Genomic DNA, 15,454 nt, shown 5'->3' with positions numbered 1-15,454 from the left:
ACAACTGTGGAGAAGAAAACCTAGTTGTGCAATTTGTTTCATAGTTTTCTGTACTAATGAGGTTACAATTCCCAACATTTGTTCTGTGCCATGTCGGCACTTACACTCTGATCTTTAATTCATTCTTCTCTAATGACCTATTCGTTTGCTCATAAACCAGACCTCCAGGACTCCCAAGCACTTCATTAGACAAGTTGCAATGTAACCCTTCCCTTCCCTTCCCTTCCCTTCCCTTCCCTTCCCTTCCCTTCCCTTCCCTTCCCTTCCCTTCCCTTCCCTTCCCTTCCCTTCCCTTCCCTTCCCTTCCCTTCCCTTCCCTTCCCTTCCCTTCCCTTCCCTTCCCTTCCCTTCCCTTCCCTTCCCTTCCCTTCCCTTCCCTTCCCTTCCCTTCCCTTCCCTTCCCTTCCCTTCCCTTCCCTTCCCTTCCCTTCCCTTCCCTTCCCTTCCCTTCCCTTCCCTTCCCTTCCCTTCCCTTCCCTTCCCTTCCCTTCCCTTCCCTTCCCTTCCCTTCCCTTCCCTTCCCTTTCTTTTCCTAAAAGACTTCACGTAATACAGCTTCCTATCCTATTTCAGCTGTGTTTCTACATTTTCCCTCATTAGGAAAACATCCTATTCTCCAAGTACCTGTTCCTGAGAGTTTATGCCCTACTTTAACACACACTTTGTGGTAAATGTCCAACTCTTTCTCAAGTTTGTGGAGTAAATATGACAGAAATAGGACTGAAAGTGGCAGATGATACCTGTTTACCTATCTGAGAAATATTATAACATTTCTCTGGTTTTTCATGCTATCACAGTTTATAGAATTTTTAAACGTGTATTCTTATAAGAATTATTACATATTTCTCTAACAAGAGCAGCTGAAATCACACGTAGCACTATGTCTGTATAGGCCTGTGATTGAAATGATATTTTATGTTGTATAATTTTCAGTTATGTAATTCCAATTTCTTGAAATCTCTCTTCTCACTGTTATATGTTGCTCCCCAAATAATAGTTATTTATGATTGTCACATCTACACTGTACCTCCTATGTTCCACTTGCACTTCTTAGTTCTACAAAACACATTCTTCTATAAAAATGTTAAATTTTGCTAATTTTTTCTCTGTTCTGTAAACTCAGTCTTCCCTGTTCTGTCAACTCAGTCTTCCCTTTGCTTTCCAAGCTTTTCCTTTTCACATTGATGCTACTCCAGCATGACCCACAAAGGTGGTGAGAGGTAGATTAGCTAAACTTTACTCCTGTGCTCCTCAAGGCAAGGAAAAATGTTTGTATCGTAGCAATGATTTAGAGACCTAATTTTATCTGCTGAAGTGTGAAGGTCAGAAGAGGTAGGAAACAGGATTCCTTGGCATAGTCTTACCTAAGCATACAAAGAAAAGTTATGGTATCAATACTTTCTTTGAGTACAAAACAGCTAATCAGCCTCCTGCTATCATGCAAGGACATTACTACATCCAAACATGTTCCTGTAGAGCTTGAAAAAAACTGGCCAATTTTGTTGAGTGTTTATTGCATTGATATTTTCTCCTTACTTCCAGATGCAGCAGTTGGTTTTATTTTATTTTGGAGAGTTTTATGTTCTCTCAGAGCATCTCTTGATAAAAATCAGATCATTCAGTTGCTTTCCCAAAGTGTTTTCAGTCTAATTTCAGACATGACATGGCAAAGAGCATAATAAAACTTAGCAGAAAGATACAGAAAGAAAACCAAAGAGCCCAGGAATAAGAGATTACATGGTTCTCCAGTAGACTCTAATACACATGGTGGTGAAGCAAGTTTAAAATGAAACCACAATAAAAAACCTGCTTTCTTGCTGATATCACTGGTAAAATAAGCACTTCTGAAACAATGTTATTTTTGTACAAAAGGATTATTCACAAGCACATCCTACGTGATACCAGGTAAATGCCAGGAATAATGAAGGGAAAACCTTGAGCTCATTTGTCTGTCAGAGCCTTTTCTGTTTTAAAAGCTGATCATACAGCTCATAAGAGGAAGGACTCTTGCCATGGAAGAGACCATTGGCTTTGCAGCTTGGTCAGCCCCATTTACCACATGGGTTTTTGGGAAGGAGGGAAAGAAGCGCCTGTAAGGGGCTGTTGCTGCAAGGTGCTTGATCCAATCCACCAGGCAATTAATGACATACTTAGTTTTACTTTTCCTGTGAGCAGGTGCTTGTATCCTGGTTTGGATTTGACTACAGGGCACAGCACCTTAAAGAATAAGACCTTCATATTTCTGGTCCTAGTTTAGAAAATATGGGCATAAAGAAATTTTTTGCTTATGAAGTTTTGGGATGTTACTCTAACTAAAAATTAATATTCTCACCCCCTACCCCAAACAACAGCCTCAGAAGAAAAAAGTTGAAGTGCTACAAAGCTAGTAAAAATTAGTTTTACTTTTAAATAAAATTTCCAAAATTAATTCAATTTTCTTTAAGAGAAGTGGTTAAAATCCTGGCTACAAGCAGGGTGACAGACAAATTGAAAGAACAAGGCTGTCCACGAAGACTTTCAGTTATGCAACAATGCAAGAAAAATGCATTTCCAGCAGCTGATAACAGCATTTCTTTTACTATTGCAATAATGGAAAAAGTGGGGATAAAACAAGGTCCTTTGGATGCTCAGGGTCCAGGAGATAACAGCAGAGCAGAATAATAATGAGTACTTCTAACTTCCTTCATCACACAGTAGTTGATTAAAAAAAAAAAATTATAAAAGGCCCTGGGCAAAATTTGAGCTATGTACTTTGCTGATGAACAGCACAGTGAGCTGGAGTTGACTGAGCATGGATTTTTTCTAGCAGAGCTAGAGGTAAATGGCTTTGTCATCCATTACACTTTCCCAGCTTTCTTAGATTTCCTCCCTGGAACAAAGCCAGGACATTACGGGGAGTGGGAGGGTTGTTATGTGCATGGAATGAACAAGAAAATCTCCTGTCTCAGGCTGAGACATGTGCTGCCTGGAGCTGAAAGACCTAAATTCAAGTCCCTTCTCTACCAGCCTCCTGCCTGCAGACAGCAGCTGCCAGACTGTTATCCTAAGTGTCCCTTTCATAGTGTTGCTGTTCTACTTTGTGTAAATATACAGATGGATCAGATGAGCACACATGAGGACTGCTCTGTCTTTGGCCCACGGGATGACCTATGGAAAGTGTGATTGTTTCTTTCTCTCCCTTGGAGGTTTCCCCCTTATCACCCACTGGTAGGATGGAAGAATGCCCTGGGCCACACAAAAGCAATGCAGTCTTGAGGCTGCACGAGCCCACCATCCTACAGGGCTGGATCTGACCCTGTCACAGAGTTTGACTGAACAAGTGCTTTATTCCATATTAAAAGCTGGAGTTACTGTTGTGCAGAATTAGCTCTGAAATGCACTCAGACTGTGTTAGGGGAAGCATGTGAGGGCCTGTTAACATGAAATCAGATTTAAATTGTGCATCATTATGCTTAAACCTCACTCTAGTCTAACTAAGCAGTAAAAATTTCTTTTTTCTCTCTTGGTGATACCCACTGGTACAGTTAGCTGATGTTTCACCAACCACTAGCCATATTCTTTACTTAAAAATATAATCAAAGTCTGCTCCTCCAAATTCCCTGAAAACTCTGTAAACTATTAAGAAAATAAAAAAAAGATTAAATGTGGAAGGTCATTTCTCTGACCCTGCCTTTCTAAAATGTATTGGCTAATGAATAAAGTAAATAGCATTTTTAGTGTATAGTTACAGTTAAAACATTGTCCTTCTTTCCTCCCTTTGCAATAATTTTACCCAGATCCACTTTGCATTAGTAGATGTGCACATATGCAGCTTTAGAATTTTGATGTTATAATTAAGATCTGTGTACTTGGTCAGGCAAACTGAAGGTTGTCTATTTATTTCTTCATAGTCTGGACCTACGTTCTCCTCCTACTACTGTTTAACACCCTGTTGAATTCAGCAAAAGCCTAGTAACCTTCCTCAGTCAGCATCATAGGCATGCTTTTTATTTCTTTTTTAAATTCTCACCATCCCATGTGGGAGGTTTCTTCTTTACCAGAACAAGAAAAGAATATTTTTCAAAAGTAAGATTGGAAAATGAATATGTAAAATTGTCCTTAAGCTTCATAAAGAATCATCTCATGAAACCAAAATAATTGTGAGTCCATATCACCCAGACTACCTTCTTCTAGAAGGTGTGGGGGAAAGAAAGAAAAAGAATATCTGCTTCTGAGTTGGGAAGCAGAATTGTCAGCCATGGTAAAAGTATTCCAGCTCAGAATCTCTGAAGGACACTTCTAGTATCTTTGCAGGATCTTTGCTGACCTACCAGTGCGTGTGAAACAAAACTTTATTTTATTTTGGTTGTAAAATCCATTCTGTCTACAGTAATAGGTTTTCAAACCATGTTTAAATCACTTGGTTTCACCAATTGTAGTGGGAGTATGTAAAGTCCTAAAAGACTTCTACACAGATGGCCTTAATCCCATGGGGAGATAGCAGATTAATACCAGGGTTATTGGCATTCATGGAGTGCTTGGGCTGGCTGGCAAACGATGACATCAATCTTGGTGAAAAAGGGATCATGCATTATTCTATATGCAATCAAGTGCTAAATTTAAACACTGGTGGGACAATAAATTTTTTTGCAAGAAGGGTCATTAATAGGCAAGGGCCTGAACTATCAAACCTTTACTTACATGAACAGCCTTTGTTCACAGAGGTTATCTCATTAGGGAACTGCCTTAGCAAAAAAGGGGTCTTGTAATACAGGGATTGAGGAATTAGTATCTGAAAGAACAATTTTTCTAATTATAGACTAAAAAAAAATCCATGTACGAAAGTCCATTTTTGGGATTTGGATGTATGCTGTCTGCTTCTTAACGATGTGAATCCAGAGAAAACTGGGAGTTATCAAGGTTCTAATGAGTACAAACCTTGTTGTAAAATTCAAAAACTATCCCCTTAATATAAGGTCCTCTGTCACACAGTGACCAATCCTGCTTCAGCAAGAAACCTAATCCCCATAAATGTCATACTATTTATATAGTATGGTTGAATTCACTATAACTAATGACCAATTTATTCTTGAAAGAGGGCACTCTTGAAGATGTCCTGTCCTTTATTTTCATGCCAGACAAAGGATGGGTTTTTCATGACCACATTATCTATTTTTTTATTTTTATAATCAAATATAATTATAACAGTTAATCAGAGCAAAAGAATAATGCACAATAACAACACAGTTTTTTCCTCCCCTGATTTCTGAAACTCCCTGTATTCCAATCATGGGTATTTGAATCCATTTGGTTGGCTGGCAGCCAGTATGAACCAGAATGCCAAGGTATGTGTAATCACAGCAGAGTTATTTCCTTTTTAGTTCACAATGCTTCTCTTCTGACTCTCTCATTAAACATTGTAAAATTAGTTGCCAGAAAGAGCAAGAACAACCTCTGCTTTTCATTTATTTTAGCTAAAGCAGAAACATTGCAAAATTGTACACGAACACACAGAGAAGGGGCTGTGACAGTAGGGAAGGAGTTAAACATTTGCTGAGGTCTCTACCATTATCCACTCCCTGAACCCATTTTTCATTCTCTATGGTGTAGGAAAAACCTTATACTTGGAATAATTATCATACCGACACACAAGACACATTTTCACTATTTTCTAATCCTAAAAGTGAGGTATAATGTAAGTAACTGATGGCAAAGGACAACAGGTAAGATTAATACACAAAGGATTTAAAATTTATTTAAGGTAATTTAATTTAAGTAGCTTTGTGTTGCCTCTCCCAACAAGTAAAACATGAAGACATAGTCATATATCCTAGTGCAATAAATAAGTAGTCCTAGCTATGCACTTTTGCAATAAAGATATCTTGAGTCAGTAAACTCTTTGGTTTTGAACTTTATTCAATCCCCAACTTGGTTATTTCTGCCATAAACAGGGCTAACATACTAAGGTATCTTCATACCTATACTATATCTCTTAACACTGTTTTCTTATGGAGTTGTTTGGGTTTTTGAAATAAATTATTTCTAATCATCTCCTAACTTCTGAACAGCAGTCTCAGATCAACTGCTGCAGCTTCACAAACTCACACATGCTTTTGGGATTAAATAGTATCCTTTCCCCACTTTCAGTTTAGGCTAAAGGATTCAGTGGAGCCTGTTCAGGGAGAATAGCTGGTTTATACCTTGGTTGTTTCTGTGCGGGATCACAAGCATTCTCCGGTGGCACAGGCCATGATGAGTGGTCCCCATGCCCATCACCCTGTTTTGCAGCCCCCCATTTAGCTGCTGCTTTGTAGAGAATAGTGGGAGGAAAGAGGGAATGGCCTGAGGATTGATGTGCTGTTTCAGCCTGTGGTGGTTGTTTTCCCCTCCAAGGCAGCGAGTATAGAGCACTGATTAATGCAAACCTCAGATGTGCACGGTGGAGGAAGGTATGGAGGAAAAAAAGTGCAGGCAGAATGCCAGTGAGGCTAAGGAGATGTGTGTGTGTGAGAGAGAGGGGTTGGAATCATACAGAATCCTGTAATAATCCTATAATTGGAAAGGACTTTTAACAGTCACCTAGTCCAACCCTGCTCCATGGGGAGGTGTGTTTCAGGCAATGACACCGGGTATGCACCTGAGGGAGCTGAGTGAGAGGAGCAGTGGGCAAATAAGTGGGCAAGGGCTTGTCTCTCAGTACTGGACTGAACTTCTTTCCTCTCTATATAGCACCCCTCCAGCATCAGGCTGTATTGTCCTGGGGAGGGGAAGGAGTAATGGGAACCCCTATTCCTCTGGTTTTAGAGGAAGCATTAAGTTGGAGTCCCTTTGCAAATGATTGGGACTATCCCAACCATCTAGAATGTAGTTCGTTCCCTTTGGCATAAATCTTTCTCCAGAACAATCACAGATTTAATAGTGTCTGGCCAAATTTCATAAGCTGTGGTGCATGTGTTCATCAGAGACAAAGACAGTACAGAAGAAATCTGCCTTGAAACAACAAAGTGCTTAAATGCTCAGCTTGCCAGCTCCTGTCCACCTCTGTGAAAGGTTCTTGGCTATCAGGGTCAGTAGATCTAACAGATCTTTGTTCTTGACTGAAGATTTTTCCAACTCACGTCACAGCTCGTCCTGTACAGATTTTCCTCCAGGCTTTTTAGCCACTAGAAAGGATGGATACTTTCTAATTTTCCTTAAAGTACTGTTACTTACACCAGAGCTTTATAGCAACTCTCTTTCCAGCACATGGGGTTAGTCTAGAGCACACAGCGTGGGACCGATGGAACCTCCTGGCCATCAGATCTTGTCCCATGTAGGCAGACACTACCACATCAGTTTGCTCCATTTGGAAGTGTGAAGAGCACTTTCCTAATGCTAATTTTTTATTTTTGCCCTGTTAGCTTTTCTGAAAGTACTTGTCAAAAAACCGATTTTCTTATGTTTAGAAATCATCTGATTTTTAGCTTAAGTGTATTAATGGGCAGCTCATTCCTGTTTGTTCTTGAAGAAAACGCCTGCGATGCACTTAGCCTTGGTAAGGCAAGTTTTCACACATATTCCCACCAAGAGTCCCTGGCATTGCTTCGCTCCCACAGATTCACACCAGCCTCCCCGGGCAAGGACGGGTGCGCTGGCTGCGCGGAGGGACGGGGCTTCGGTACCGGCGGGAGCTCGGCACCCGGGTGTGGTACGGTGCGAACGTGGCTTGCGGGTGGGCGCCCACGACAGCCGCGGGGTGAAGGCGCCGGGGCTGGCTCGGTGCGAGCGCTCTGGCCACGGCGCGTCTGCGTGGCTGGGGCCACGGGCGAAGGGGCTGGCTGCAGTCGGTGGGTATGGCGGTACGGCCGGGCGTTTTGGGGAAGGGGCTACGGGCCGCTCTCAAGGAGCGTGGGGGCGGAGGTGGGCAGCAGGGGTGGAGGTCGGATTGCGGCGGACCTGCGTGCGGCAGGGGCCCGGAGGCTGCGGCGGCGGCGGGCCGGAGCGCCGGTGGCCGCGGGCGGTGCCGCTGCCGTGGGGCCGAGCGGGGCGCGGCCGGCGGGCCGGGCCCCTGACGTCAGCGGCCGGGGCGGCTGCAGCTGCGGGCGGCGCTCCCCGAAGCGGCGGCGGCTCCGCTCCTGCGCTCACTCCGCGCTGCCGCAGCCCCCAGCGCCCGCGGCGGCCGGGCGCTCCCTCGCCGCGGAGGTAAGGGGGCTCCGGGGCGGGCAGCGGCACCGGCGCGGCGGGGCAGGACCCGCCTGGCTCCGGCAGCCTGGAGCCGCCGCGGTGCGGGGCTCTGGCGCCCGGCCGCCGCTCCCTCGCTTCCTTTCCCGCGGCAACTAGTTGGGGGAGCGGCCGGGCAGTGCTGCCCGGGGTGCCGAGGAATTTGCGAAGTCGGAGTGGCGGCGCGGTGCCCCGTCCCGGCACCCCTCCGCCTTCCCCCGGCAGGGAGCCGGGGCTGCTCGGAGCGGGGCCGTGGCGGGGCTCAGGGCGGAGGCTGCCGCAGCCGGGTTTGGGGCGGGGGGAGCTGCGCAGGGTGGGTGCCTCGGGGCGCTGATGTGTCCGGCTCCCTTTGCAGGCTGCTCGGCTACTTCAGAGCCAGCGGGAGGCTGAGCCGGCAGCATCCCGGGCATTTCCAGCAAGCGCCCGCCAGCAGCCCGACACCGACTGAAATTTAGACGTCTTCAGAGAGGGGAGGAAGATCCTCATCTTCCGTAGCCTCCTCAATGAGTGCCAAGCTCTCCAAAGAGTTGAGGCTATCCCTGCCGCCTTGTCTTCTGAACAGGACATCTGCCACCTTAAATACCAGCAGCACCTGCATCACGCAAGTGGGTCAGCTCTTTCAGTCCTTCTCATCCACCCTGGTTTTAATTGTCCTGGTCACCCTCATCTTCTGCCTGATCCTCCTCTCCCTCACCACCTTCCACATCCACAAGAGGAAGATGAAGAAGCGGAAAATGCAAAAGGCTCAGGAGGAGTATGAACGGGACCACTGTGCCCGCAGCAGCAGTAGCAGCAGCCAGCACCCTGGGACAGTGGTGCAGGGAGAGGCACCCCAAGGAAGAGACAGCCGACTGGGAAGACCTCCCCAGGACTCGGAAATCCAGCGCTCCTCTCCCTCGGCAGCCCCCAGCTCTCAGCAAGCACAGGCTTGTTTGGACACAGCTGGCACGGGGCTCCTGCAGACGGTGATTTTGTCATGATGGTTTGGGGGAGACCTCGCGAAGGCACTGATTGATGTTTGTAAATATCTGAGTGATTATTCTAGTCCCTGAAGAAGAAGAAAACACTGCTAATTCAAATGAATGAACAAGCCCCTGATCCAAGCGCATGACAGATCACATTGCGTTTCTCATTGACTGTGTGAGGAAAGAATGCATCTTTTTACTCGAGAAGGAGCTGCACACAGCTACTAAATATCAAGTCATCCACCTGCAGGAGAGGGCCAGGGGTAGGGGGTCCCTTTTCCCTGGACATTATTACCCCAAGGACGGGGATATTCCCGTTCTTGGGATTCCCACTGCACCGTGTCATTGTTACATGGTGTGGGTTGGGGTGTGGGTGAGTGGTGTGGGGAGAAAGGCAGGTCTGGTGGGTGCCTTGGGACCCTTCTGTCGTCTCGGAGCAGACTGGCGGTACACTGTGGTCTCTCCTTTTGTGCTGGGTTCTATATCCCTGTCCCACCTCTCTCACTCCTTTCCAGGACTGGATATTGCTTTGTGTAGAAATGGCCATCCCTTGTTGGGCTTAATTGCAAGCACCCCATGGCCCTGTGCCCCCAGCAGCAGCACTGACCCACTATCTGGGAGATGGAGTCAGCTGTCTGCATAGAGTGGTGCCTGCGGTCTCCTCTCCCATCAGCTCCCTTCATCTTGAAAAGCCCCCCTTCCCCATGCCATGAACCGTGAAACCCAAACCCAGTACTGTTCTGTGTGGAAGGGAGAGGTAATGTGCAGTAACTTGCCTGTCCTCTCCCAGAGGAGGTTGTCTTTGTACCTCCTGTTGGTCCTGAAACCATCCAGCTCTGTGCCAGGCACCCTGCACTGAATGCCTGCATTTACAGCTTTGTCTCCCATCAAGGAATCCTGCAGCAGTACAGATCTTGCTTCTTTTTTAGGCTGATATGTATTTTCAACCTTCCTAATCTTGTAGACAATTAGGGACAGACAACACTTCATTTTCTCCTGTTTCCTCTCTTTGGAAACAAACAGTACAGTTGTGCAAAACGTCCAGTCCTAAACCCTAGCAGATATTTATTTTTGAAGTGGCTGCTTAGAAGTGGTGTAGTTTATCCCTAGCAAGCACCGAGTTTTGTTGTCTCTGGATGGCAAGTGTGAGTGGCTGCTGGTACTGTGTGTGCTGGAGGACGCAGTGTCATTTACAGAAAATGTGTCTTTGCTTAGTGATTAAATCAATGACCATTACTTGAAGGTGCCTTAACAGCGTGCCGTATCCAAACTTTGAAACATCTAGTGTGGTATCGTAGCAGAGGCAGCCCTCTACTGTGCATACTTATATCTAAAAATTACAGCAAAGAAAAAGTGATCCCAAGGGATTTCTTCTTTTTTTCTTTCTTTCTTTCTGTTCCATCGTTTAAAGTGATTTGAGGATATAGTAATAGCCCACAGTTTTTAATTCTGCATCCTTTGTATTTCTTCTCTGACATGCTCTGTCTCCCAGGTTGGCTGACTAGAAAAATCCCAGACACACAGACCAGGAGGTCTGGGTCCGTAATCTCTGAGTGAATGTCATTAACCAATTTAAAACTGGGAAAGAGAGTGGCAGAAGTCCTCCACAGCCCTCTAATACCTCCAAAATACAGAGATTTCAGGGCAGTATTTCTGTTACCCAGTTTTATCGCTTCCTGATCTTTCCTGGTCTGATGGAAAATTGCTGTTAAGTTTGGATCCGTGCCTCCAGCGTTTTAGGCAGGAGCTGTACCAGGGAGGGAGCCCAAGGAGCCGCTCCACCCGCTGAGGTTAGTGTGGCGAGCTGCCGGGTGTGCGACTGAGCGGGGAGTGTTTGCCCATCGCCGTTCGACGGGAGCCATGGCTGGCTCTTGCTGCCGGCCGGTGTGATCGGATGGCAATGGGTACTTTGTTGTTGCTGGGCAAGGAAATTGGCTTTGTTTTGTTTCCCCTAATAAAGAATGCATGAACTTTTGTGTTTAACCTCCTTATGCAACTGCGGCACAGTATTGCACCACAGGGAATAGATTTAGGACAATGAGGGGTGTTCGGTGAGCAGTAATTGAGCTTCCTGACCGTTGATCTCCGCTAAATAGAGAGGTATTACTTTCCCCTTTATTTTGTGCCTTTAAACCACCACCCCCCCCCCCATCCCAAACCAACAGTGTATAATTTTGAGTTTTATAAAAGCAATAAGATGTTCCAAATCACTCCAGTGCATTTCTGGTTGATGATTCCACTTCTTTAGTGTCTGAAGTCAGATACTCTTCCTTCTGCCTTATGCACTCAAGGCATGCAATAATTCCCCAGAAGTGTACTGCTTGTCACATCTCATTGCAGTTATAAAATTGCCCTATTTTTGAAGAAAAAAAGAAGGATGGAGAGAGATATATATATCTTTATATATATAGTATGGATATACAGGTATATGTATTATTTATATAAATAACTCGTGCCACTGAAAGTAGTTGCAAAAGTGTGACTAGAGTTAAAATGTTATTATGTAAAACTCTATCCTCTGTTAATTAGCTTTGATTTAATATTTTAATATCTCTGTATTTATGTAAATCTGTGTAAATTATATGGTCTATTAGTAAAATTTCATACTGACTTTAATTTTCGCGGAACTGTGAGCTTCTTGTGGTGTCATTTAAGGTTTTTTATTTCTAAAGTTAAATTAGACAAGATATGAGAAGTTGTAAATTCCTATTATCACACAGAATTACTGCAATAAGGTTCACGCATATTCCCAGTGCACAGCCCTATCTTGAGGTATTGCAAGCTTATGAGGTTTAGTTGAATGGTCTCAGGAGATCTAGCTGATACAAGCAGGACACGTAGGTTTTCATTTTCATGAAACAATAAGCAATCTAGGGAATAGATGTGGATTTTTAAAACACAGTTTATGCTTGGAGGTTCTGTCAAATCAATTGCTTCAAAACCCTACAGCTACAGCTAAACTTCTGCACTTAGCATTCAGTATTAATAAGGCTGATGCTTCTTTCCCCTCCCCCCCCTTCTTAAACTAGAAAAGAGTAGAAAATTGTTCATATTTCTAAAGCATACATTTTCAGCTAAATGTGAAACTGCCCAAAGGGTTTTGAATATACATATTTTATGCAAGTGTAATATCTATGTATCTGTATCCATATATTTAAATATTTTTGTGTAACCTTTTCTACGATATTTGATAGAGATGCTGGGTAAATGCTTGTACCATTCTTGAACATGAGGAAGGATTTTTACCCTCTCAATGCGGACATTCTTTTTCCTGTGAATTTGCACTGGTTTCGACAAGTGACAATGACAACTGGGCAGCTGAGTGCTGGCTGATAGAAGCACAGACTCTGTTTGCTCTGTTGAGGAGCACATCCTCTGGCTGGATTTTCCTGCTTCTGAATTGGAGCTGGTTGGCTGCTAGCATCGTGCATGTGTAAGAATAAGAAGTGCTGTGGTGCTCAGTAGTTCCTGTCTGGACCAGCCGTCATTCCGTGGAAGAAGCACGACAGCAGTGACTCCTTTTGTAGAGCCTAGTGAGAACAGAGCTGATGGGCAATGTGATGGCCATGCTGGGACTGCACTGGACAATCAGTGGTGCCTCATCCTGCATTCCTGTCCTCAGAGCCTGCTGCTGCCCTGGGGATTCATCCAGCTCCTGCTGGCATCAACAGGAGTGGCTTGCACTGACTGCCAAGGGACTGAGATCCCATCTGTAGTCCACACGGAGGGTGACAGCTCTCCACATCACCACCGCTGACCCTGCTCTACACCTGTCCTAGCAGTCTCCACGGGGACAGAAACCACTGCCTCCTACGAGGGCTAGGGTGCTTCAGCCTGGTGGCGCTGGGGAACCTGCACTGTTACCGTTAGCTCTGCTTCTATGGACTGAGGCACTTAGGTTTCTACATGGATCATGGACAGGGAATGTCATTTCATTCAAATATATCATTCTGGCATTTTTTTCTGTGGGGGTTTGTCTACTGCAAATGTAATTTCAGATGAAATTTGCTGGGCTCTCCATCCAGACATGTTTTAACTTTTGATACATCTCTCTCAGATGTGTATCTGTAAATTTATAGATATATATCTCAAAAGAAATGCTGGACAAAAAGCAAAGAACAGAGACTTCACATTATTGACAAAACTGTCCTATGACAAAAAAATGCTTTTTTTTTCCTTTTACTTAAAATTAATTTTAGAAGCTGCATCTTTAATGTAAATAGTAAGTTACTCTGTGATTATTGTTTTCCATAGCATTTCTGAGTAATTGCTATCTTGTTTCTGGAAAGCCGTGTCCAGTGTTATGAAGCAACTGCGCTTTTTTTCTTCTGTTGTTATGAATATGAGTGCAACTTTTATGTAGGGGGGAAAAAACAGGATTGGACTCTTTAGATAGGACTGAGTTAATTTAAATCCCATTATAGGACTTGGTTGCTTTTTTTTCCTTTCTTGTGGTTATTCTCTCTGTGCGTTTGTGTTTTTTCTATGGGTACTTGAAACCCTACGTTTTAATAGGTATGCAAGATATGAAGGGAAACACGACAAATGATGTAGGAAACATTATTTTTCCTCTTTTGTGTAAATAGCGAAATTTATAATGACTTAGATACCATTTCATTACATTTCTCATCTCTATAGAATTTGGCATGACACATATACAAACCTCTAATAGCACTTTCATTTATGTTAAAAGTTAGAACTACTTTTATCCAGGACTGACTTTGTCATCTCTTTCGGGTATCCAATATTTTTTCCCCTAAACCAAGTTTTCCATCTGATTGCTAAATAAATTTCTAGTAGAACAGAGCCTGCTCTGTTTTTAGTCTTTTACATGTAGGTTTCTGGTCTGAATCCAGCCAAACTCATTAGTGTAGAAAATGTGTTATAAACTTGCAAGGACTGGATGGTGTATGAGCCATGAGGAGAGAGGTGACTGGCAAGCAAAGAGGTGAAATGTCTGGAAATGGCAATAGTTGGCTTTCTTGTTTGGAGTTGTGGAAGGGAAGCTTCCCCTTCCACTGGATGGACCTGGGTGAAGGGTGACCCATTCCAGCCACAGCAGAGACAAGTATTGATGTCCTTGCTGATAGTGTTGCTCTAAAATGTCATTTTCTATATGACACTAGGTCTTATTTCTGTAAATTATATGTAATGTATTTCTTATTCAAGTCAAAGAGGTTTTCATTGCTTTATCAGTACTATATGTTCTCTGTGGATAATTAGAAGAATTAATTTTCCAACCCTTTTAACCCCCAATACCTCTACAAGCATCAATTTTGTATGAGTTAGGAAATAAATAAATATTTGGATCAGAACCCTGTCAGTAAAAATTGCATTTATTTATATAATCCGGTGTTCCAGTTGGCTTTTCTCTGTTGTTTCCTTCCTTGAAATGGAGCAATATAATCTGTTCATTATTCTACTTTTCTAAGGGGACAAAGGCTTTAAAGCAAATACTGTAAAATGCAGGTAGACAAATAGGAAAACTTTTCACATTGTACAGCAGAATGAAATTATGTAGGCTTTTTTTTTGTTTGTTTCACAGCCATTCTTTGTCCTCTGTTTTTCATACCACCTCCAATCAAGCAAAATTTTTACCTAAAATCCTTTGAAAGAACCTACATAATACACATTACTTTGCTTTTATGGTTTTACCTTTCTTTATTATACAGTCAGTAACAAAGTACAGGTCAAAACTTTTCAAACAGTATCCTAGGGGGTTATGAGTGCTGTAAACAAGGGGCAAGTATGGTAGGTTATAAGGTGAAAATATTTGCTTAATAATACAGTAAAAGCAGGAAGGGCTGTGGGGTGAATTTAGGATTCTAAAGGAGTGCCTTTATTTTGTCCTGGCTCTGTCACTCACACGTTGCGAGGCTCTTGACTTCCAAGCTATTTATATAATAATGTAACTTATCTATTAAACAGACTTGGAACCTGCAAATATACAGCCTTGAAATGAATAAATGAAGCATCATCTACATAAAAAAATACTGATAGCATAATACAAATTAAAAGAGTCTTTATGCTGTAATCACCTGGCTTGGATTGTTCAAGTGCTTACACTTGGCAGCGAGATCCAAGTGGCACACTGCACAGCTGGGAGATGGATGGCTGGGCAAGATGCTTGAACAGTCACAACGAGAGGCTCAATTTAATTTTTAATTTGAAGTGGAATATGTATTATGGAGTAGAGCCAAGAAAACTAATGTTTATTTTACCATTTCATCACACATAGCACTTCTTTTCTCAGTGCAGAAAACAGCCCTGTATGGTTTTAAGCAGAGTGCTGACTAATGTAATAAGGATAT

The 15,454-nt window shown here is 43.5% G+C and overlaps 1 protein-coding gene across 1 annotated transcript; it reads left to right on the top strand.

The window, feature by feature from the left end:
- The first annotated feature begins 8,093 nt into the window (after positions 1 to 8,093).
- Positions 8,094 to 14,448, top strand: C1H11orf87 (chromosome 1 C11orf87 homolog). Its single transcript, XM_069014277.1, has 2 exons — positions 8,094 to 8,160; positions 8,534 to 14,448. The coding sequence occupies exon 2, from the start codon at positions 8,682 to 8,684 to the stop codon at positions 9,156 to 9,158; it is 477 nt and encodes a 158-aa protein (XP_068870378.1). The 5' UTR covers positions 8,094 to 8,160; positions 8,534 to 8,681; the 3' UTR covers positions 9,159 to 14,448.
- Positions 14,449 to 15,454: the final 1,006 nt, after the last annotated feature.

This window comes from Aphelocoma coerulescens, chromosome 1, assembly GCF_041296385.1.
Source record: "Aphelocoma coerulescens isolate FSJ_1873_10779 chromosome 1, UR_Acoe_1.0, whole genome shotgun sequence".
NCBI lineage: Eukaryota > Metazoa > Chordata > Aves > Passeriformes > Corvidae > Aphelocoma > Aphelocoma coerulescens.
The sequence above is the reverse complement of the archived record's forward strand: the minus strand, read 5'-3'. Positions and strand labels throughout refer to the sequence as shown.

Coding starts and splice junctions, on each gene's coding strand:
- C1H11orf87 (XM_069014277.1), top strand. CDS start 8,682: ATGAGTGCCAAGCTCTCCAAAGAGTTGAGGCTATCCCTGCCGCCTTGT.